The 26,307-nt window shown below is 39.7% G+C and overlaps 1 protein-coding gene across 10 annotated transcripts in view; it reads right to left on the reverse strand.

The window, feature by feature from the left end:
* SLC4A7 (solute carrier family 4 member 7) overlaps window positions 1-26,192 on the reverse strand; it is a 109,557-nt gene extending 83,365 nt beyond the window's left edge. For 4 of the 10 annotated variants that reach the window (XM_021071472.1, XM_021071468.1, XM_013981429.2 and 1 more), the window contains exon 1: window positions 25,875-26,152. In XM_021071472.1, coding sequence (XP_020927131.1) covers window positions 25,875-25,922 — 48 coding nt within the window. In that variant the 5' untranslated portion in view covers window positions 25,923-26,152. Of the gene's footprint in view, window positions 1-25,874 lie in introns of all 10 variants that reach the window. The other 6 variants (XM_021071464.1, XM_021071469.1, XM_013981428.2 and 3 more) reach the window with 3 other exon arrangements.

The raw sequence follows: 26,307 nt of genomic DNA on the forward strand, positions 1-26,307 counted from the left end.
TTCTTTTCAGTTTTTTAACAATACTTATTCCTTTTAAACCAATCTACTGAGGCATGATTGACATGTAAAAATCTATACATATTTAATGCATACAACCTGATGAGTTGGGGAATAAGTATACACTCAGGAAACCATCACCACCACCAAGGCCAGACATAAGTCACCTCTCAAAGTTTCTTCCTACCCCCTTATTATTATTTGTGTGTGTGTATGTGTGTGTGTGTGTGTGTGTGTGTGCATGCGCATGCTATACATTATATTTACCACGCACAACAGAAACTTTGCACCCTCTGACCAACACCTCCTCATTTCCCCTCATCCTTCCCTGGCAACCACCAATTTACTCTCCACTGCTATGACTCTGACTACTTTAGAGTCTACGTATAAGTGAAATCATACCGTATTTGTCATTCTGTGTCTGGCTTATTTCAATTAGCAATATATACATTTACAGAAATCAAAAAAAAAAGTCTCACTTATTCCCTTGGTTTCTTTGCCCCATTTTCAATGTTTTCTCCATTTTTATTATGAAAATAGAAGTATGTGTGTATATATATACAGAGAGAGAGAGTACAAATAACTTACATATATCATATATACATATATAATATATATCCTGAAGAAAAAAAGTAGTTGCATACAACTCACTGTTGTATATATAATTTGCTTTTTTCCACTTAAAAATAATCCTAAAGACTTTTCTATATGAATATATGAGAACTACATTTTAATGTAATTTATTACATTAACATGTATATGGTAGAAAAATTCAAATCTTACAGTAGTGTCCCCAAATAAGTGCTCCCCTCCACCTCACTTTCACTCACCAGATACACCTACTTTTGTGTCTGCCTTATAATTGTTCCTGGTGGCTCAAGTTGCCATAATTCAAACAATGTACCATTTGGGATGTCATTTGTTTATTCTACCAAAGGAAAAATTAGATTTTCACTCATAGACACCTTTCTCTCTTACAATCGCCCTTCCGCGTCTCAGTATTGACTTTTTATTTGTATATCAAGACTGGATAACACTGACATTCTGTATTTATACTGAAAACCCCATGTTAAAAAGCACCCGAAGGCATGTGTGAGAGCACAACCCAGAAGCACACGGAGTTGATGCACCGGTGCCACCGCTAACCAGTGGGCTCTGGGGAGCTGACACATGCTCTGCACCCCTCCTGCCTGCTTCAGTTCACGGGCTCCTCTGAGGGGCTACAGGACTGAGCACCTGTTACTCACTACAGGGGCCAAAGGCCAGCACAGTCTTTCACGCACCTCTCTTCCACTCCGTCCCTTACTCTCGCTTCTTAGGATCACTTCACAAATAAATCACCTGCAAACAAGTCTCTGTCTCAGGCTCTTGCTTTTAGGAAAACCCAAGCTAACATGTCCAACAAAAATGTATTACATATGCACCAAAAGACATGTAAAAGAATGTTCATAGCAGCATAGTTATATCAGGCTGGATATGATCCTCCTATCCCAAAACAGGGATACGAAGAGTGTAGTATATACATATAATGTAATTCCATGAAGCAATGAAACTAAACAAACCACTGTTACAGGAAGAACATGGATAAATCTCACAAATAGGATCTTGAGTAAAAAAGCCCAAACATACAATACATGTTGAATGATTCCCTTTGATAAAATTTTTAAATAAGGAAAACAAGCCTGCTGTGTTTCTACTCAGAACAGTGTTGCCTTTAAGCAGGAGGGAAGAGGAAGTGAGCCCTTAAGAGGGTCTTCCTGGAGCACTAGCAATGTTCCCCTATTTATTTTCTAAAGTGACAGGATTTGCTTACTTTTTGATAATTGCCCACATTTACTACTGGTACCTGTTTGTGTATATTTTATTTCAATTTTTAAAAAAACTACTAGGAGTTCCCATCGTGGCTCAGTAGTTAACGAATCCAACTAGGAACCATGATGCTGCGAGTTCGATCCCTAGCCTTGCTCAGAGGGAAAAGGATCCAGTGTTGCCATGAGCTGTGGTGTAGGTATCAGACATGGCTCAGATCCTGCATTGCTGTGCTCTGGCGCAGGCCGGCAGCTACAGCTCCCATTAGACCCCTAGCCTGGGAACCTCCATATGCTACGGGTAAGGCCCTAGAAAAGACAGAAAATAAAAAATTTAAAAAACTATACTATAATAATAAATAAATAACTATACTAATAGAGAGAAACAAAACAAAAAGAACTTTGGAAAATTAATAAGTCTTTCAGTGTATAAAATATAAGGGCTAAGGCTTAGAAGATGAAATATCTCAGATGGCCAACAAAAAGAAGTGGAAAATATTACGACCATTAAACAATCGACCAGTTCAGAAGCTTCAACTGCCAAGTAATATGAGTGCCCAAAAAGGTAAAGAGAAAACAGGTTAAAGAAAATTATAAACTAAAATAAACTGAGAGTATGCTTGAATGAAAAAGAGACATGAGTCTTTAAAATGATCAGTCCCTGGAGTTCCCCTTGTGGCTCAGTGGGTTAAGGACCCAATGTTGTCTCTGTGAGGATGTGGGTTTGATCCCTGGCCTTGAACAATAGCTTAAGGATCTGTCATTGCCCCAGCTGTGGGGTAGGCCGCAGCTGCAGCTCAGATTCAACCCCTAGCCCAGGAACTTCCATATGCTGCAGGTGCGGCCAAAAAAAAAAAAAAAAATCAAGCCCTGAGTGAGCATTGCAGTGGTATCTTAGATAGTAACTAAATTTTCAGGGAACCAAGGGTTTTAAAACAAGTGTTACGGAAGGAAGCAGAAGAAGAGTGAGGATATGCATTCACTGGCTCAAACCATTTCAACAGTAACCCTGAAGGAAGAGAACAGGGGACGACCACCAAGCTGGAGACAAGATACGTTTTCAGGAGTCTTTACCACTGTTTTTGTTTGTTCTGCATTCCCTGCCTATCATAGGCCAAACTGTATTCCCTCAAAATTCATTATCTTGAAGTCCTAAGTAAAAACAACAACAGTAATAAGAATAATAATTAGGGGTATTAGAATTACTTAAATGTTATCTCATTCATAATCAAGAGGAATGACTGGACCATGAGAAAAGGTCACTAAATCCCTGTTGCTCAAGAGACTCTTTCAAATATTAAACTCCCTTTCAATATGACTTAAGTATGATAAGAATAAAAAAACCCATCTAAGAATGAGGAATTATTGACCAGATACTAAAAGCAAACATATTAAAGTGCAAAATGCTCAAGATTTCATTCTTTAGATGAGTCATAACTTTCCACTATCTCTAGGATAATCCATCAATTTGTATACTGGAGCTAATGTAATAAATTTTTTAAAAAACCAAATTATTTTTATCTGCAGATGATATCACTGTGTACCTAGAATATGACAGATTCAACCAATAAACACAAATAAAAAGATTCATTTGATGGCAGCTAGTTACAAGATAAACACCAATGGTTTTTCTTTAAATTACCAATAATAAACTACAGACAGACGTAGGAAAAAATTCCATACAAGGACAAAACGACCAGAGTTCCCATTGTGGCTCAGTGGGTTAAGGATTCAACATCTCTCTAAGGTTCACCTTCGATCCCTGGCCTCACTCAGTGGGTTAAGGATCCAGCATTGCCACAGGTTGTGGCATAGATCACAGATGTGGTTCAGATTCAGGGTTGCCATGGCTGTGACATAGGCCCCAGTTGCAGTTCCAATTCAACTCCTAGCCCGGGAACTTTCATATGCTGCGGGTGTGGCCCTAAAAAGGAAAAAAATGTATATATAGAAAAACCCAAGGCCCACAGGAGTAAATTTAATCTAAAAAACTATAAAATTTAATTGAAGGATGAAAATAATCTAAAGACACTATTCTCCTGGATGGGCAGACTTTAACTAGATATACTAAGAAAAACAAAAATAAAACTTTCTATATTAATATAGAAATTATAAAGTAAATCTGAATCCCAAAGGGTTATGTTTATCTTTTTAATTGAAAATTTTGAAGTTTCCATAAAACCAGAATTACAAAAAAATCACGAAAAAAAAAAAAAGAGGATACTTTGTCTAATAAAAATTCCAACACACCATAAAACTATGGTAAGCAAAACTGCGTGGCACCAACACAAATAGTTCAATATAATAAATATTTGTAAGACAAAACAGAGCAAAGAAACAGATCAAATACACACACACACACACTGCAGGAAAGGCTGTTTGGCTCTCCAATTTGATGAAGTTATCTATATCAAACTACAGGTAAAAATAAATTATAATGGATTAAAGATAATCTGAATGGAAGCATTTAAAATTTAGAATTATGTTATACTGTGGAGTGGAGATGTATTCTTAGACAGGATGAGAAATGTAAACGCCATCAAGAACGAGACCGATTTTTTAATGCTATTAAAAAAAAAAATCCAACATTTCTCTAAAGCAAAGAACACAATAAAGAGACAAGGTAGAACATGAGGAAATATATGCAATAGACATGGCATTAATATTTCTAATACAAGAAACTTCTTGATTTTAAAGTAAAAGGAATAGAAAAACCGAGAACGTGAATCAAGTAATTCCCTTAAGAAAAAGTTACCAATATGTGGCCAATAGCCACATATTAAAACAGATACTTTCACTAGTGGTTCAACAAATTTTACCCATCAGATTAGCAAAAATAAAAAAGTTTAATTAACACCTAAAGCTGGCAAAGATAGGGAGACACAGACACTCTCATATTTTCTAGTGGGAAAGAAAGTTGTTCAAAATGTTCTGGAAAGTAAGCGAGCAAGGATTTATTTAAAACTTTTTGAGAATATTTTTTGTGCAGCAATATTACTTTTGGATATCAGAAATAAAAACACCAAAAGGTAAGGCCAAGTATGTTTACTGCTTAAATTGCAAAAAAATAAAAATAAAACAACTTGAAAGCAAATGGGGGATGACTGATTACCATGCAATATTATAAAGATAAAAGAATGAGAGGGAAATACAAGGTCCCATTCAATAGATATCAGTAATATACTGTTAAGAAACAAGCAAGTTTTAGTTATATGCTTAGTATGATCATATTTTTTATGTTTTACAAAGGATAAAACATTGTGAGTGTATGTTTATACAAACATAATGTAAACACAAAGTATAGGAGGATATACAGGTTGGTCAATCTGTTTCAAAAAAGATCATGCTTCTCTAAAAATCTATTAATTCAATACATAGCATTTAATATCAAAGATAACCATAAGGAAGTCACTAATGGTGAAAAATTACCATTGTACTCAATTCTTCAAAACTATGACTAATTTTTTTTTGTCCACGCCTGCAGCATGTGAATGTTCCCACACCAGGGACTGAACCTGCAAAGACAACCCTGGATTCTTAACCTGCTAAGCCACAAGGGAACTCCAAAACTATGACTAATTTATATTTTAATAAATACAATTTTCGTAACAAGGCAAATAACATCTTTGAAAGCACATTTCACAAGGTCAGAAGATGGTTCAAAATTTTCAACATATTCCCCTTCAATTTTCTAAAAATGAGTCTGTAGGCACAGTGAAAAAAAAAAAAAAAAAAAAAAAAAAAAAAAAAAAAAAACCTAACATTTTTCAGCATCTAAGTCAGAAAAATAATGTAATCACATAAACTGATTTTTTTTTTAATGTTAAATGCAGGAAAAAGATGTATTAAGCTTAGAATCCACCAAAGAGGAAAATAATCTGGAAATTTAAGCTAGCTACAGAATTGTACAGGAGTTCCCATCGTGGTTCAGTGGTTAATGAACCTGACTAGCATCCATGAGGATACGGGTTTGATCCCTGGCCTCGCTCAGTAGATTAACAATCTGGCTTTGCTACGGCTATGGTGTAGGCCAACAGCTACAGCTCTGGTTCGAACCCTACCCTGGGATCCTCCATGTGCCGAGGGTGCAGCCCTAAAAAGACAAAGAAAAAAAGAGAGAGAGAGAGAGAATCATACAGGAATGAAAATGATCAAGTAAGCACATTTGGTAGCCATTTAAATTCCCTTTGCGGATACAAAGCTAGTGTTTTAGCAAAGGAACAGAATACTGAGAGTAACTGCTAGTAATGCAGCTAGTGCTACTGACATAACACAAAGAACCCATAAAAGTTTCTCTTCATTTGACCAAAAAGGGGAGGTGCATTCTTAATACAAATAAAACATAAATTAACATCTTGAAAAGTTTTACTTTCGTCATATATTCCTAAATTCTTTAGAAATAAAAGTGTGGAGGAGTTCCCCGGTGGCTCGGCAGGTTAAGGATCCAGCATTGCCACTGCTGTGGCAGAAGTTCTATGCCTGGCTCGGGAACTTCTGCTGGCTACAGGTGTGCCAAAAAGAAAGCAAGGAAGAAAAAAAAAGAAACAGAAGTGTGAGAAAACAATATCCTTTAATAACGGATGGGCAAGGAAGTCATTTCTACTTCTTAGGCACATACACTATGGTTATTACCAGCTTTTATGCCATCGGCGGATGCCAATAACAGGGATCACTTACTAAAAATACGCTTGACACACATTCTTTCATTTACAATCCTAAACAGTTCTAGGAGAAGATACTACTATCCTAAATATATGAGAGAAATAAGTCGTTTTCCCAAGTTCCCACAGCTTGTACTGGGAGAAGCTGGAACTTAAAATTATGTCGTTTGCTTTCAGGGACATGCACTTTTCAGGAGGCCACTTACAAACATTATTTTTAATTCTCACTGTGAGAAACCCTGTAAGCTGATCACTTCCCAAACCAGGGCTGTCTGACTTCACAGCCTAAGTAAGCTCTTTCCACTAGGCCACATACCTTCCCCTAGTTACACAACATGTAATTTCATTTGCTCATATGCCTTGTTCAGGGAATTATAAGTAAAATAAAAAGTACTCACAATTACAAAAACATTCACCTAATTACTTTCAATGCTTAAAACTATTAGAAATTTGGTAACAGCCTAGTAACCACCATAAAAAGCAAAAACTGTAACACAATAACAGTACTAATATTATAATACATATATGGAGATATTATTTTACTTTGGTTTCCACAGATAAATTTGAAGCAAATAGCCAAGAAGAAGGAAAAGTTTCTGTAAAACATAAGGAAATCTAATTTTAAAACATTCTTCTGAGAGTAGCAATGCCAGTTCATACCTCTCCCCATCGCTAAGTATCATTGCTGCGTTCACACTGCTCAAACCAATTAGGGTCTCACTACTCCTTCATCAACTCACTACTAACCGTCAACGGAGGGTAACTGGCCTTCATCCATGCAGGGTAAAAGCGCCATCTGGTGGCTATCAGACACAGGGACTTTTCCTCCTACTGTTGCTTACAATAAAGAGAATAACTAAATAGCTGTTGCAGGCAAAGAAATTAAGAGTTTGAAAAAACTTTCCTGGAAGTTGGTTTTAAAAACCTGATATTTGATTTCATTCAAAAAAACTTAAATACTAAATATATTAATAAATATTCCATTTATAAATTAGGATATTCAGGATACAGTAGAGCTGTACTTTTCACATGGGCATTTTATATGCACCACTAAATGATCAATGTGTTATAGTGAAGCACAATTATAGTCACATTTTTAACATTGTTTCAAATACCCGCAGCACTCTGGAATTTTGTTTTCAAACATATGTTTACACATCTATAATACCATGAAAATTAAAGAGCTGAAGAATCTAATTCACAGATAAAATATAGTTAACAGAGTAAAAACTGTCTTACCAAAAACTTACCAGAAACAAAAACATAATGACAAAAAATGGCAAGTGTACTTAGCAAAATGCATCTCTATTTTTCTTAATAATACTGCACATTTAAATGCTACAGGTAAGAATTAGGAAGTTCAATTTACATTTGCATTGAGTAAATTTTTAGTGACAATGTTTCTGAATGTTGATTATTTTTTGTTCTTGAAGGTCTCATCTTGGGCTACCATTATCTAGTAAAATTAACCCAAGAACTTTTAAAAATAATCTGGTAAGAAATTAAAATACAACTGAAACTGGCTTAAATACACAAGAACCAAAAACAAAATATGGCTTAATTCAGTGAATTCAGATATATTTAAAGTCAAGCTTTCAACAGAAGTGAACTCCTCTCTCACTTCCTCTAAGATGACTCAAAACCAGTGAAAGGCTAAAAAAAAAAAAAAAAAAAAAAAAAACCCCAAGAAACAAAAAAAAAACCAACCAGTGAAAGGTAACTACTCGAACTCCAAAATCTTTGTCTTCTGTATTTTGAATCTCGTGACCTTCTGGCTCCATGATCCCCGATTCCAAGACAGGGCTCCTCAGCATCAGCAATGGTGGTCTTTGGGTCTGCTCTGGGGAGGTCCTGTGCCAGCAGGGTGCTCATCGTGTCTCGCCTCTACCTACTACCTGTCAGCAGCTCACATATCCCCTCTCCCCAGCTGGGACAGACAAACACATCCAGGAACTGCCAAGGGCCCTTAGGAAGTAAACACACATACATACACTGAGAACCTCTGTCTTAGAAATACCTGGGAGCAGCTAGCCTCCCGTACAAGGAAAAAAATCTACCAGATTCTTCCTCCAAAGTTACCATGAATGCAAACATAACCTAGGCCTCCATCCTTTTACAAAAGCTACACTTAGCAATGAACTCTACAGGAAGAAATGCATCCTGAACTTGCATTTAGAGTTTTACTGTGAGCTACCTGATCCTGGTGTACAGACAGATCAATGATGTCCCATGGATAATTTTACTCTAGGAAATATATTCCTACTGTTGTTTCAATATAACACTTTCAGGTAAAGGTAGGACAGAAAACTTTTCTATATGCATACTTTTAAAACCTTACAGAATGAATCCTCAGGTTTTTGAACTACAACTGAATACACTAGAAAGTCACTGTAACTTGTCCCTGTGAGCATTTCACCACAACGCAGTTTTCTGCTTAATCTCCGAAACTGAAATGCATAGTCCTAATCTTGCTTAGAAGGATCCAGACTAAAGACCCAGTCGGTTTTACAGAAAAAAAAAAGGGTGCGGGGGTGAGGGGGTGAGGTGGTTGCAGATAGACAAAATCAGTAACTTCAAGCGCTATCTGGCAAAGAAACCATTACGTCAGAGACGAGAAGATAAGGATTAGAGGAAGCTGTTTTCTGTTCTCGCTCCTCTTTTCGAAGATTCTGTTCAGCTTTTTCCTGGATCCCAGCAAAAACTGTACATATCTTAGAATAAGTATCTCTTCGACGACAAGCTAAAATATATTTCTGATGCAAGGCAACCAAAAGAACCCCACCTGGAACACTCAAACAACTCTACTTGTTTTTACTTACCGATATAAAAGTTGTCAATTATGAGACAGCAGTAATTTAAAATCTTTAAGATTAAAATATGGCCACACTTGTTATACAGGCAAACTGACAGGTCTTTATCAATTACAAAAAATGGTTGTTGCCATTTACTCTTTGATACTAGTTCTTTTTGTCTTTGGGGGAGGGGACTTGTCTTTTTGTCTTTTCTAGGGCTGAACCCGGGGCATGCGGAGGTTCCCAGGCTAGGGGTCCAATCAGAGCTGTAGCTGCGGGCCTACACCACAGCTCACGGCATCACCAGATCCCCAACCCATTGGGCAAGGCTAGGGATTGAACCCACAACTTCATGATTCCTAGTCGGATTCGTTAGCCACCGAGCCACCGCGGGAACTCCGATAGTAGTTCTTTTTAAAGAGTCAAGATAATATTTACTTTCAAACCACCCAAATCCGAATGAAAATGAATTCATCAGGCAACTATATTCATTCTCAATAAAATACAATCTTACTTTTAAGTACTTTTAGTAATTCAATTCAAACATTTCGCAGACTCTCAAATTTTCCATATTTGTTTTCTAATGAGAGAAATATTTTATGAGTAAAAATATAACTTCTTTACAAGAGTAACTCCTTCTACGCTCACAAAAGGTAGAGGAGTAAAGAAACACAACTTGGAGGTATTCCCATTGTAGCTCAGCAGGTTAAGAACTCAATATAGTCTCCATTAAGATGCAGGTTAGAAGTTCCGGTCGTGGCACAGTGGTAACGAATCCGACTAGGAACCATGAGGTTGCGGGTTCAATCCCTGGCCTCGTTCAGTGGGTTAAGGATCCAGCGTTGCCGTGAGCCGTGGTGTAGGTTGCAGATTCGGCTCGGATCCGGATCCCACGTTGTTGTGGCTCTCAGCTACAGTTCTGATTCGACCCCTAGCCTGGGAACCTCCATATGCCGTGGGTACGGCCCAAGAAATGGCAAAAAAGACCAAAAAAATAAATAAATAAGATGCAGGTTAGATCCCTGGCCTTACTCAGTGGGTGAAGGATCCTGTGTTGCTGCAAGCTGTGGCTTAGGCCTGCAGCTGCAGCTCTGATTGGACCCCTGGCCCAGGAACTTCCACATGTCACAGGTGTGCCCATAAAAAGAAAAAAAAAGAAAAGAGAAACAACTTGGAGAGCATCCAGGTAACATGAGAAATCAGAGATTTGGATTTGGATTTATCTCTTCTTAACATGATAGTAAAGTAAGTTTTAAAGGATAAGCTAACAAGGATAAAGAATAGAAGAAACTACAACAAATGAGATATTTCATAAAATCTTTGGAAGATGGAAAGTGGATGAAGGAATGGTCATCTCATTTGGAAAATAAAGAGCCACCTTGAGACAGGTGGCTATGGAATAAATACAGCAGGACACAGAAAGCACAGGCAAAATCACGTTTAATTAATGAAACACTGCATAAAATTTTATTAAGTGATTAATTTACATATTTGAGAAATAGCTTCTAATGACCTATCCCAGGAAATTATCTCCACAAACTTAATTAGCATAAAATGTACTGACAACCGTAACAATACATACGTAATGCAATTTGTCAACCAGCTTATTTTGGCTAAAAATAAAACGTTAATGAGTATAGGTTTTAGATACCACCGAATTCCAATCCTAGCTCTTCCACTCATTAGATGGGCTTGCTACTTCACCTCACTGAATCTTTGTCCTCATTGCTGAATGTGGATAATAACAGTACTTATTTACAACTGACAGGTTATAAAATATTAAACATGATAATCAATGTAATGTGCTTAGAAAAGTTCCTGGCACAAAATAAGAACTCAACTAAATATTAAGTATGAATACCATCCTACAGCAGGATCATCTTTACTGGTCATACTATGTTACTTCTACATTTTATAGTTAAATAAAATTGAATTCATTTTGTACATCTTCACCACCATTTCTCTTTTTTTTTTTTGGTCTTTTTAGGGGGGCGCTCACGACATATGAAAAGTTCCCAGAGTAGGGGTCGAATCGGAGCTGCTGTTGCCGGCCACGGCCACAGCCACAGCAATGTGGGATCTGAGCTGTGTCTGCGACCTACACCACAGCTCACAGCAACACCAGATCCTTAACCCACTGAGCGAGGCCAGAGATCGAACCCATCCATGTCCTCATGAATCCTGGTCGGGTTCGTTACCACTGAGCCACAATGGGAACTCCTTTTTTTCTTTTTTTTTCTGTATTAACTCTACGTACGCAGTAGATTCTTAGTGATAAAAACAACATACAACGTTCTACGCTAGAACTTGTTTAGAACTTATCGTTCCAAACAAGTCATGCAAACCTTTACTTGTTTTAACTTGAAAGCACTGATATTTAGAAAGGTTAAAATAAATTCATCTTAGCATAGTAAAGACAAAAACATTGTCATTTGCCTTTCCAGTCATAATAAAGGTCTCAGTACTCATTAATAGGTCTCCTTCCTCGTAATTCTAAGAGACAATCAAGAACACAGTCATGACACAGCATCCAACCTGAATGTAAGGAAAGTGAGCCCCAACCTCTACATCAAAGGCTTCTTCAATGCAAATGGTTTTCCATTCATTTTATACAAATCTGCATCTAACTGAAAATACAGTCTGAAATACAAATCTCCCACTCTCCCAAACAGCCGAGTTGTCCCCGCATTATCAATAAATTCTTCAGTTGAAGAACAGATTTTAAGAGTATTTTTTTCATTACCTGAACCATTTGGATAACTATATAGTTCAGAGATTATTACACCTTTTTTTCCACTACAAGCCACCTTTCATTTGTTCCTTTACTAACTTAATCATGGAACAGATGCCAACCAAGTGCCTACTATGTGCCAGGCATGGCTGTAGGAATAGGGATATGATATACCCAGACCCAGAGATGAGAACAAGTCTAGTAAATTCAAGTAACTAAAATACATTTGATACGGCTGAAATGTAAAACAGGAAGGCAGACAGATGGAGACAGATGGAGAAGACAAAATGGGCCAGGCCTTTCAGGACCTGGCTGAGTATTACTCAGTCTGAGAGCAATGGGTTTTAAACAGCGGAGTGACAATCAGTGGTACAAAGTTCCCTCTAGCAAGATGGTAACAGACTCTCCTCGGTGACCAAACTTGGATTAGGATCCTCTAAACCAACCTTGGGCTTCCCCGTCTTTCCCTACAGACTCCAATTTGAGCAACAATCCCCCATCTTTGGTAATTATCACCCTTTCCTGCCTTCAGCAATTCTGCCAATTCTTGGTCTAACAAGAATCCCCCTCTGATATTTCCATCCACTGCCCCCAACCTTGCTTCTTGGATATAAACGGCCACTACAAAAGTGTCTCAACAAACATGATTTACTCCTCCATCCACCCCACCCCCCACCCCGCCTAGTGTAGAGGCAGGGAGCTAAGCAACCCCCAGTGACCTGAACTCTGGGGGTTGCTCTGAATTCACTGCCACCAATCTGTAGTCTCAAACTGCCCCTCACTATCTGAAGATCACATCCATAACTGAAGAAGCACTGGCTCCTCAAGTAGAAACAAGCCCTGGTGGCTAACCTACTCAATGTTCATCACTTAACCTTTTAAACCCATGGACTGCTCATCAATGCAATTAGATGACAGCAAAATAACAGAAAAAAATGAGCAGCAACTGGCATTTTTCAACTATGATCTGAAACAATGAGATTTAATCTAAAACCACTTTTCTGTTACCACCTTATCTCCCACCTCTCCTCATCACACCTCCAATGTGAACCTGAACTTGGGGGAGCCTGTACCTTGCTATGAGATCATTACATTAAAATACTGTTTTGACTTCTAATCAATAAATTACCTTTGTCTATTCATATCTTACCTCTATCAAAACTGTCTTTAAAAAATTTCGAAGTAGTTTGAAAAAATACAAGAAAATATCAATCTCAGAAAAATGCAGTTAACTTTAATAAAGTCCATACTGACCCCCGTAAGACAAATTCCATTACTTTAAAACTCTCATGACCTTTATAAGTCCCATGTTTGTAAAATAAAATGGAAACGTGACTATTTTAACTCAATAAAATTCAATGTTTATATAGTTAATCTGAAAACTCCCAAATATCTCTAAGTTGTTTAATTATCCAATGGTTCAAATAATCACATACATAAAAATGAGTGTACCTTTATATGTATACATGTGTGCACATGCAAAACGAAATTCCAAACATTCATTTCATCCAATAAGACATTCTTGTTATTTCAGATCACAAAAAAAATGACAATTAAATTTGAGAAGAAACTATGAACACTTTATAAAGTATAATTTCTTATCATCATGCCTCAGCAAGATAATTAGGAACTATCTTACACCTATTCTGCTAAGCAGTGCACTAATAAACTCCTATGCATTATAATACTCTACAGACTAAATTCCAAAATACTAATAGTAACAAGAAAATACAGTAAAACCTCATCAAGAAAGAATTAAGCTATCTAGGAACGTCAGCTAATGACAATAAGCCAAGAATCAGAAGACCATCTCAGAAGGTAAAATTTGTGCCACAGTGGGAGTTCCCTGGCGGTGCAGTGGGCTAAGGATCTGGTGTTATCACTGCAGTGGCCCAGGTTCCGCGGTGGTGAGGGTTTAAATCCTTGGCCTGGAACTCCCATATGCAACAGGTGTGGCCTAATAATAATAACTATAATAATGATAATTGTGTCAGAGTGACATAACAGAAAACCTTTCTCCTATCCCATTTGGTAACTGTGAGATTTCATTTGTTATTTATAATAAATCTACAGCAGATAAAAAATTCAATGACCAAAGAAGATCCTTAAAACAAGGTAAGATTAAAAATACCACTAGCCTTAAGTCAGTTAATGATCAATACTTTGTTTTTAAAAGGAGAGACATATATTGGAGTTCCATGGTGGCCTAATGGCTAGATATCCAGCATTGTCGCTGCTATGGCTGAGGTTGCTGCTGTGTTCTGGGTTTAATCTTTGGCCCCAGCACTTCCACATGCTTCAGGCTCAGCATCCCCCCAAAAAACAAAGCAAAAAAAACGGAGACATATATCACATTTTTTTAATGAATTTTATTTTTTCCATTATAGTTCGTTTATCACATTTTAAATGTTTTGGCAAATGATGAAAAATATTTAAAGAAAAATAGTTATATGATGCTTTAAACTTCTAAACATTTTATCAAAATCAAATCATATTCTTTTAAATTTGAGCTTAAGGCAATAAACCATTATCTAATCTGTGATATAAGCATACACACACACACACACACACACACACAGAAAGACAGACAGGTTCTGCCCCCGGTTCCTAGCAAAGAACTCCGAAAATCCTTGTAATTTCCTAAGGCGTAAGGGCACTAGGAACATCTTTTGTTCCAATAATGTGTCCTTTGACCCTAGTTCCTGATACAGAGCTGTCAAATCCCTTGGAATTTCGTGGGTAAGAGCAGTGCCTTCTGTTCTAATGAGGTGACTCTGGGTGGCCTCCTGGATGGCAGCTGGTCACCACAAGGAACTTTCAGCGGCCCTACTCCCCACTCTCCAGAGAGGGGAGAAGGGCTGGAAAAAGTTTTAATGACTGCTATGCCTACAGGATGAAGCCTCCATAAAAATTCCAAAAGTACAGGGTTCAGAGAGCTTTGGGTGCCTGAACATGTGGAGGTGCCTTTCCCATAGACCTCGCCCTGTGCATCTCTTTCATCTGGGTGTTCACCTGTATCCTTCACCACATCCTTCTATAACAATCTGGCAAAAGATGCTATGAGCTAATCCAACAAATTAATCAATTCCAAGGAGGGAGTCATGGGAACCTCTGATTTATAGCTCACCAGTCAGAAGCCCAGGAGACCTCCCCCGAAGGACTTGCAACTGGCATCTGGGGGAGGGGCACCTTGTCAGACCATGCCTGTGGGATCTGGTGCTCCCTCCAGGCAGACCGTGTCAGAACTGAGTGGATTACAGAACATCGGGCTGGTGTCAGAAATGCCAAGGGTGACAGTAGTGTGAGAGTAAACAAGAAACACAGGAGGAAAACTGAGTTTTTCCTAATACACAGCCCGTCTCCACAGTGCTAACCAGAATATCTCAATGCCAGGCTTTCAGGAGAATTACAACTTTCTGTTTTCTATTTCTCCAACCAATATGCATACTAGTTCTTTTAGAATTTTATTATATGAGATATTTTATAAGAACGCAGGATGATTATTCGTAAATTTCCAAGGTCACATTGAGCATTTTATACAGCACATTCTTTTCTCTAATCCTGAAAAAAAGTCCTGTAATTTGACACAGGTGTGATAATTTCAATTTTACAGATAAGAAAACATGAGATGGTAGCTGCCCAAGGCCATCTGGTGGCAGATTAGGGACAGGGAACCCAGGTGTGTCTGAAACCCAAGCACATACCTGTTACACCGGGGGCTAAAGCTAAGCTACTTCCAAGTTTTACCTTGTTTTGAAAAAGAGGTTCAGGGCGTGTGGTTATTTGGTGAATTTCCTATTACTGAGCAAAAACAGCTCGACAAAGTAAAATGACGGCCAATTTTAGTCTGAATGAAGCCCTTATTCCAAGTTGCCCAGATACAAACAGGCTCATAACAGAACCTTATTCTGAGGACACTGCTAATGGCACGTGCAGAAATGGATAAGGAAGTTCCTCCTGAACATATTATGAGGTCATCTGGGAACAATTAAAGGAAAACAAAAATAAATACCAAATATTAGAGGACTCTACTGAGTCAATGCCCTGGTGAGTTAAAGCACCTGTACAAACACTGAGGCACGGACTGCAAAGTTGGGGAGGCTGGGTCCAGGAAGAGGGTCCATGAACCTCAAATCATAAAATTAAAAGCAGATGAACAAAAAATGTCTGTTATGTAAGTAATAATTCTAAAGAATTAATAGAAATAGCACAATTTCAAACCAACATATGTGGCAGGTGACATTGTATCTGGGATTTGAGATCCCTTTTCTTGTCTTTGACTGTAATCATATACACTTTGAAAGTCCCTGATTTTCAAAGCAAATATTACACAAGTATTAAAATATAAGTAAATTACCCACTGATTTCTAACAATCAATATAAAAATGTATTTCAAACTTGTAAAAATACCTTAAGAGTCATAAGATTTTCGGGGTTTTTTCCCAGCCGCACCCACAACATGTGGAAGTTCCCAGGCCAGGGACTGAATCTGCACCACAGCAGCAACCTGAGTCGCTGCACTGACAGTACTGGATCCTTAACCCACTGAGCCACCCAGGAACTCCAAAAAACTTTCATTTTAATGATGCTAATGCTGACTTGCCTAAAATCCTACCTCAGGTTTAAAAAAAAAAAAAAAAATGTTAAGTACTCTTACTTTGGGATCAATCCAAACTATGCAGTCAATATTCCTCCTCAACAGAATCAAGGAAGGGAACATTCTATTCTCTTCTACTGGCAGTTATATCAAGCAAAGTAGGAGCCTTTTTCTTAATGATTACACCACAAGGAAAAGCTACATAATTTATTAACTGACTGTTAAACAATTAGAAATATATTCAACTTCAAATCTTATGAGTTCATGGTATTAGCCTAACATTTTTTCATTGAACAATTACTCCTTGAGTGCCTTCTATGTTGGAAAACCTAGAATAGGCCTGAGGACTGTGTAATGATCCAGAAAAATTCTACCCCAACCGTCAGAGAATCTGGAGGCAAAGAGGCAAATGTCATTAAAATGTTTGATTTCTATAATATTAGCAACTAATTCACAAGTTATAGTAATAAAAGCTTTTAAATATTGAAGAAAACTACGGTTAATTCAGTTATCTGAGGCAAACAGAGCTTTCAATGACCACACAAGCAAAATCGGCTAATAAGCTTAATGTGAAACAGTGCTGACCAACAGAGATCTCTCCTGACTCCAGACTAACGAGAGACGAAGACGAGTGCTGAGCAGTGGTCTAGCAACCTAGCACCAACTGAGCACTCAAATCTCAGCTTCGCTTATTAACTGTATGGTCAGAGGAACTTCAGAAACCCTTTCAGCCTATGGGTTCACATCTGTAACGGAAACAGTTACAGATCTAAAGAGGCCTTAAAAAACGTAGAGCTTAGGAGTTCCCATCGTGGCTCAGTGGTTAACGAATCCGACAAGGAACCATGAGGTTGCGGGTTCGGTCCCTGCCCTTGCTCAGTGGCTTAAGGATCCGGCGTTGCTGTGAGCTGTGGTGTAGGTTGCAGACACGGCTTGGATCCAGCGTTGCTGTGGCTCCAGAATAGGCCGGTGGCTACAGCTCCAATTCGACCCCTAGCCTGGGAACCTCCATGTGCCATGAGAACAGCCCAAGAAATGGCAAAAAGAGCAAAAAAAAAAAAAAAAAAAAAAAAAGTATAGCTTTAAAGCAGGCTTTCTCTAAAAGCTCAGTGACCAGTTCTCCACCCATTCAGCCACACCAAGGACACAACCAAAAATCCTAGATACATGACTCGCATCCGTATGAGAAACATGACATCCTCCGGCCAGTGGGGCAATTACAGGAAGAGTCTCACTGTTGCATCTGGAGTGCTGTAGTCTCAGAACACCACAGAGGTTTACACTCCACTGGAAACATAAACATACCTCCCAGAGAGGGAAAAAATGATTCTCTTTTCCAAATCGGTGGCTTCTAAAAACTGGCTAAGTGGAAATCATTTCTTTAGTCTTATTTTTAGTTAGTTGTTTTTTTTTTTTTAATGCAGGTACAGACATTTCACATGGAATACACACAGCAACACAAGGAATCTACAGTTACAGTGACCTCTTCCCACAGTGCTGCCACGTCGCACAACTCCAGGCAAAACCAGTCACATGGCCCTCAAGGTAAGGGATGCCTTCTGGAGCAAAAAATGAAAAGCAGGGTAAACAGTGTCCCCTGCAACTGTGCCACAGTCATCTCAACAAATGTAACTAATCCGGATAACTTTTAAAAATATATACATGAGTCTCAATCAAAGGGAAGTATAAAAATCAGAAAGGAAAATTTTAAGTGTAAAGACATATGTAAATAACCTTGAAGTTATCTCCTTATGCCTAAGGCACTTTTTATAACAGCATCGCCCTCAGTCTCCTCCCACAGCCCACCTTCCATTTCCTCCTCACTGATCCAAAGGCCTGGATGGAAAGGAGTTGAAAATGAGAGAAAGATCAGCATACAAACTGAAAATTTCCTAAGAGGGGAGCTCAATACCATAACTGGCACGGGAGTATGTGATTTTACTTGTTGGTATTTATGTGTTACCTTCATAACATGAAGAATTAAGGAGTTTATAATATATTAGACTACATCAACAGACATACAGTTCCTTCTCATAAAGAGCGGGATACTCAACCCATAACATAAAAGAGTGTGAGAAGGAGTTCCCGTCATGGCTCAGTGGTTAACAAATCCGACTAGGAACCATGAGGTTGTGGGTTAGATCCCTGGCCTCGCTCAGTGGGTTAAGGACCTGGCGTTGCCACAGGCTGTGGCATAGGCTGGCAGCAACAGCTCCGATTGGACCCCACATGCCACCGGTGCGGCCCCAAAAAGACAAAAAAAAAAAAAAAAAAAAACTGTAAGAAATCTTCCAATTTTACTCAATATGTTTGTATGGTTCAAAAATCTAGGAGTTCTTGTCCTGGCTCAGTGGAAACAAACCCAACTAGTATCCGCGAAGACTCGGGTTCAATCCCTGGCCTTTCTCCATGAGTTAAGGATCCGGCGTTGCTATGAGCTGTGGTGTAGGTCTCAGACTCAGCTCGGATCCCACATTGCTATGGCTGTGGCTGTGACCTGCAGCTGCAGCTCTGATTCAACCCTTAGCCTGGGAACTTTCATATGCCTCGGGTGGGTGCCTAAAAAGACCAAAAAAAAAAAAAGAAGAAAAAAAATCAAATCTTATATTGAAAGGTACAAACTGAAGAATTTTTCCCATTCTTGTCTCAAAAAGTCCTGTTCCTTCATACCTTCAATGGCAATCAGTTTTTGGTAATGTTTCCAGGATATTTATACAAATACTAGTAAATAAAAATATTCATTCCCATTCCCCACCCCTAGAGAAAAGGCAAGGAAATAATATCTTCTGACCCATACCTTGATTTTTTTTTAAATCAATTTATCCTGGAGATCTCTCTGTATCAGTACAAAGAGATCTTTCTCATCCCTTTTATATGTGTCTCACTGTGGTGTCTCACTGTGTGGATATACCATAATTTATTCAACTACTGCTCTATCATGTTGCTTCCAAAGCATCTTAAATGATACATTTATCAAATATCTCCTGTTACTGTAATGAAGTGAATTATAAATACACAGGATTTGCTTTCTTAGACCTATAATAATACAACATATTAGTGAACTACTGTTCACATTTTGTAAGGACCATCAGCAATTTCTACCTCACATGGCTGCATTCTCTTCCCATCAAGGCTTAATGTATTTATTATAGGATTTCTCAGAGCCTTTGATACACTGTTATCCACTGTGAATATCCCAAAAGCATAGCATGTGCCATTTCCCACATGTATTTGGCTACAGAATGGTTCTCTAGCACAAACCTTCTATGAGGATACAGTATTCTGCAAAACAAACTTTAGCAAATACTAGGGTGAATATAATAATTATTGTCATCTAGTTAAGCAAAATATAAGACTATGAACTTTTAAGGAAGGCATAAAACCAAGTCGAGCAAATTTTTAGTCTAGACTTCAGCTGTTATTTGAATTATAAACTTCTTTAAGATCTGATGTAAAGCTATTTGACCCTCTTCTAGAAAAGAATCCATACGAGCTTAAAATGTTTCAGTTTCTGGGTATTCATTGATCCCTGAGGCCCTTCCACAGTCCCACAGGCATATCTATCTCAGAAGCAATTTTATTTATATATATATACACATATAAAAGCAATTTTAAACAGACAGTGCTATATGGCACCATTAATACTCAAACTCTAGGACAGAACTCAGAGCACTTTTCACTCAAAGCTAATGAAAAAAACAGCAGCGAATTCACCATTAGTTGTTCCCTGGTGCAAAGCGAATAAAGTATACTCAAAGGGATCATGTTTAACAATTAATGATACCGAGCAAAGTAAATTCTATTAAATAACTGGGAACTATTACAAGAGGCTGCGGACTGATTTTTTTTATCAGGTGTCTCTTAATTTAAATAAATAAATGAGGTTCTTACAGGAGTAAGAAAATTCGTCTTTAACACTATGACTCAACTACAATAAAATTTTTTAAAAAAGAAAGCTGGTCTCTAATTCATCTTATACAATAGGTAATCTCATCCAGGATTTTAAAGACACAATACATTTTACATTAGACAGCAGCATCTACTAGAAATATAATTCTGCAGCAAATCTGAACGGGACTATGTGAAAGCCCAGGAGAAACAGAAAAAAAACTCTGGATGTTTTAAATGTAGACCAAAGAATCCCCCAGCATGATTATAGTCTAGCAGGGAAATGATTAGGAGAGAAGGGGCACTAAATGGAAAAGGTGATTACATGCAGGGCCACTATACCTGGTTCTGAAGGTGACACAGAAGGGCATTCAGAGAGCCAGCAGGGGCTGAAGTCCAGCCCAGGCTCCTCTCATGAAGCTCAAAGCTAACGCTGCCTCTGCTGTAACTGAGACAAACGCAGTCCTGTAATGCCCTCTTCCCTCCTTCCCTGACACTTCCTCCCCTCAAAACCCCTCCCACCCATGGCAAATATTAAAAGTGCTAAAATTTTGAGAAAGAAAAGATGTTTTCTAGATCAAGACACTATCCCAGGGGCCTAAGTATAGTAAAATGGGAACTTCTAATTTAGATTCTTAAAAATTTGTTTTCTTAAGGACTTAGGTTAACGGAAACATCGCCAATACTACCATGGAACTTTGGGAAAAGAGTGTCTACTTCAATTTGCTGTATTACTTTTTTTTGTTGAAATACATCAATTCTAAGGTGAGAGGAGTTCTGTGTAAGTATTTTCAGTTTTTTCCCCAGAGTAAAGAGTAAGAGTAGGTTGACAATATTCTATATATATAAAAGCACACGCAGGAAGCACAAAAGCACCAAGTGTTAATTATGTTATGGGAAATTATGAGAAAAAAAGATTTTAAGTATCACCTTTTCCCTTCTCATGCTAAGAGTATAGGCATCTTGCACACGGGAATCCATTCTCAAAAGATACATCCACTTTCCAAGTCTCTAATCAGATGTGACACAACTCAACAGATCTCCAAGTCGAGCAATCTGACAAAAAGAGTCAATGCAGTCCTGGAATCCATGGAGGATGGTTCTATACTACCTGACTTGTGAAAAGAATGAGAACCAAATGACAGGAGTCAACATAACCCTCTCTACAAAGGAAAAAGCATATTTAAAATATTACTGCATCTATTTTGTTACGAAAGGTGGACTGTGTTTTACCCTTCGCTGGGACAGTGCCCCCCTCAAAAAAAAAAAAAACTACTCTAGATAAACTTGCTAAAAATCCAAACTATGGCTTACGAAAAGTTAAAATACTTAAAAATAACCTCTTGGGAGGGAATTTGAAAATCTGCTTAAAAATAGCCAAACTAGAACCCTTGACATATCATCGGCTCCAGACAGAAATGCAAATCTATATCCTAATCTCATTATCTTCCTAAACCAAGCACTGAGAAAAAAAAAAAATTTTTTTTTTGGCCCTCTTACAGCAGTCATTGCAACTGTCCAGCCGAGGGAAGCAAAGAGTCAGGTCTAGGATCTAGCACTACTCCAGACTGCAAGCCCTCCACCTCAAGACGTCTGGAGCAGCGCGGCCAAGCACTCTCCTTGCACTAGGGCAACTGCAGACCCCTGCAGGGTTTGTTATTATTATGCAGCTGACCCTTGACCATCAGTGGTTTGATCTTCAGGGGGTTCACTTACATGTGGGTTTGTTGGGGTTTTTTTTCCCAGCAAATAGGGACAATTCTACAGGATCCGCAGGTGGCTGAGTCTACAAATATGGAATCGTGGACATGAGGGCCGACTGTAAAGTTTTACATGGATTTTCCACTAGGAGAGTTGGTACCCCTAACCTCTGCACTGTTCAAGGGTCAACTGTAATTACAAATAATCCTAAATGTCTCCCTCTGTTGTAAAATTCAGTAAGTACCCCTCAACGAAAGATAGAAAATTGTCTGCTAACAAAAACAGAGGCAAACTTCATGTTAAGTTAGAATGTTGGCATAGCTACCTATTTTGCACAGGAATCAAAAACTCTCTTGTTCAAAAGAGGCTTTTGAACTTTTTGAGTGGGAGAGTAGTGAACAATCTTTACATATATGAACCCTGATCTTCATTACTGATACATGCTTATTGCAAAATTGGAAATAGTATATGCATAAGAAGCGGTAACTATATAAGAATCTGTAATCAACAAGAGGAAGTTAGAATAAAAATCAAAAGCCACACTGAATAATCTGTCATATTAATTCCATGAATTACCTGTATGCTCCTTGATATAAATGGCCCATTTGGTAGGTTGCAGATACTATCCACTTTAACATCACCATTTGTGGCAAAATACAGTAAGAAGGGGAAGAAGAAGAAAAACAACCCATTACAGGATGTTGACAAGTGTAACTACCTAGGTTTTAGCATACCACATACCACTAAGATAATAAACCAGGTTCCTCCAACACAAAGTTACTTTGGGTTTCGATTTTAACCTACTCAACTAAGAGGAATCAATTCTAACAAGACACTCTCTTTTCATCTCTAAAGTTCTCTTAAAAGAAAACTTGTGTACTCCCTAGGCTTAATTATCAAATAAAACAATTCTTCAATCCAGCTCAACTATTCTACAGTTTCATCTGGCCTGATGACAGGTTTGTCATTTCTCCCTTCATTGCCCCCAAGGATGGATGATTGCCCTCCATGGAGGGGTAAAAAAAAAATGGAGGAGATACCAATTATCAGGCCAAAAGGGAACTAAGATCCTAATAATGTGCCTGGGGTGCATAATATCTCTAGAGCTATCATGACCATAGCCATAGGGCTCCTCAAAGAGAACGCACACTACAGACTTACCGAAGAACCTCCCCTTGCCAGTCACCACTGACTTCACGCTGTGTTGTTAATATCATTCCTACAAAGGACTGCTTTTCTGAAAGTCTTTCTAACAGGCTCATGAAAATATTTTAACTGACACTCACGAATGGCATTAGCAGGAATGCAAATGCTATCACTGTATTCACTACACACGCCAAAATAAACTCAATGAGTTTAGGATTCTATCTTGTCTGCCTATATCCCCAGTGCCTGCCACCTAGGAGATACTTAGTAGGTACCTGTGAAATGAATGAAGTTATGTAACAATTATAACAGAATTCTGTTAAATCATATGCCGTTTAAAAGCAGAACATTTGCTAAAACCTGAGAACCTTCTAAACAGTGCCATTTGTTGTGACAGGAAATAATCTATACACGAAAATAAGAATGACAGTTCAAAATCAGTTCTCAGGGAGGTCTAGGATGATGATGAGTCTTTGTAACAAAGCAAACAAAGGTTGCATTTTTTTAATAGATGACTTTCCTCTCTAGTCCAAAACCACAATCAATGAAAACTACAGAATTTTAAGAAAAGAAACTTTAGAGCATAAATTATGAAACAGGCTCCAGGTTCAGAGTACTATAAACTGCCACCATTTATGTTTCTGCATACATACCTAAGGCAGCATTTTATGAATAATAATTTTATTCTATTTTTCAACATGCTAAGCAGTTGGGCTACTAGTTACAGAAGTTATGACTGATGAATATCATAATCGTCCACTTTTATGGCTTTCATTTACCAGATAAATATCGGTGAGGAAAGAGTTAACTTTTTCAGTGCAAACAGTTCCTTTCTTCCCAGTTTTCAAGCAAGTGTTCTCTACTACTTAAAGCAATAGTTTTCCTGTTTCTCATTCTATTTTTAGACCATATGATAGCTTTTTATATTTGATTTACATTATCAATTTGTATATGGTTACTGTAGCCAAAGCTTATCTTCCCAAGATTTCAGGAGTATACCCTTCCAAAGTGCTGCCCTGCCATGCCATCAATAACAGTGTTTGATCATCTGTGTCACTGGTCTACCTCATTTGAGCTGGTCCTATCTTGCTGAATACTACAGAACAGGTTCGAAGAAAGTGTTCTTACAATGAATGAAAGAATGAGTTGGAAAGCACCAGCATTATCAAATGCTTCTTTTGCTAGCTAATGAGTCAATCTTTGAGAAAATATCATTTGTTTCCAGCTTTATGAAACGAAGATGCTCTTTACTACTCTGAATCGAAAATTTGCAAATAATAAATTTAAGAGCAGCCAAGTGTATCTGAGGCACGCTATTAGAGAAGGTGCGAAGAAATACATGCAAAATATAGTTTATTCAAAGGCCAAAGAATTACAGAGGATTCCTTAGGACGAAAGGGTTTCTCCAGTATTCCATGACCACCACTACGAGTGATCGTCCCAAAAACCACTGTTAATTGACTTCAATGTCTGGAGGCTAAGTTTTTCCTCCATGTTTTGAGAATTTATGGGTGAACATATTGAGATGATGAATGGCTACTCTGCGGGGGCCTTACGGTAATCTTTAAAAGGACGGGGGCGGGGTGAGAGTGGGGAATAAGTGAAATTCTTGAATAAAAACACGTTAAAAACAATTTCCCTGTTAGTTGTGAAAGACTGGAAAATTTTCACTGCAACCTTCCTTCCTTTGCTGGTTACAAAGTAAGGGCTGGAAAGAGGAAAATTTCTAACACTTCTATGCTCTTTTGAGTCACGGACTATGAAGGAAGGAGAGACCTGGGGGGACCTATGCATCCCACGTGAAAGCAGGAAGTCAGTTTCTCAAGCCTGGGCCCCGCGTCCAGCATCACAAACGCGAAGACCGACCTTTTGAAAAAGCCCACCACCACACCCCTCCAACCGTGAGGCCAAGGCCAGCCTGGGCCGCTGAAAGGCACAGCGCGCGGGGCTCGGGACACCTTCCTCTTTCTACTTGGCCTGCGGCAGGAGGACACTCCTCCGGTTCTCGCCCGAAGAGGCGGCGGCCCAGGCAGTCTGCAGCGAGGGGCAGCCTTGGCCGCAAAGGCAGGCGGCGTCCACGAGGCCAGAGGAGTCCCGGAACAAAGCGCACGGGGGCCGGATGGGGGACAGAAAAGATGGGAAAGGTTCACCCAGCTCCGCGCCGCTGCCTGGGGCTACACAGGTGGAGTCGCGCTCCTGCCCATTGAGAGAAGGGCCGGCCTCAGCTCCAGCGCCAAGGCCACCGGAGCGGAGATCCCGGGGCAGTGGGCCAGACAGAGACCGGCGCGGGCGGGCTGTTGAGCGGCGGACCCCCGGGTTCCCCGGAAGCCGAGAGCCCCGGACGCACCGCCGCCACACGCGGGCCTCCCCGGCGCCGCCGCCCCTCGTCCCTGACGGCCACACACAAAGGGGCTGCCTGGCGCGCCGGCCGCCGGCGGCTGGGGGGCCGAGCCGGGACCAGTGGCCGGCTCACCGCGTCCCCGCCTTTGTCCGCCGCGCCCCGTGCCCGGCCGAGGAGCCCGTCGCCCGCTGCGTCCGCGCCCAGCTCGTTACCCGGGTGAGGAGTGGTCTCATCTGCTCGCCTGCCCCGTCCGCCTCCATAGTCGGCCCTCCAGCCCGCCGCAGCCGCTCCGCCGTGCCGCGTACGATCCGCTCGCTGCCGCCGCCGAGAGCCAGGCGCGCGAGGGGAAACGAACGTGCGTCCGTGCGCAGGGCGCGCGCGTGGGGAGAACCGTGCGCGCGAGAGGGGCGCGTACGCGGCGGTCCCGGGTCTGCCTCTTGCGGGGCCGGAGGCCGCGGCGTGGAACGTGGAGCAAGCACTGAGCGAGCAGGAGGCCGAGGCGGGGAAGAGGGTGCCGCGGAGGCCGGGGGCGGGGCCGAGCCGTGACGACACACCCGCCCCGCCCACCGCCCACCACCCGCCCCTTGCGCCCCGCCCCCTGCCCGACAGCCCCGCGGGCCTCCTAAATGCGCGGGTGGGCCCCCG

The sequence above is a fragment of the Sus scrofa genome, chromosome 13, assembly GCF_000003025.6.
Source record: "Sus scrofa isolate TJ Tabasco breed Duroc chromosome 13, Sscrofa11.1, whole genome shotgun sequence".
Taxonomy (NCBI): Eukaryota; Metazoa; Chordata; class Mammalia; order Artiodactyla; family Suidae; genus Sus; species Sus scrofa.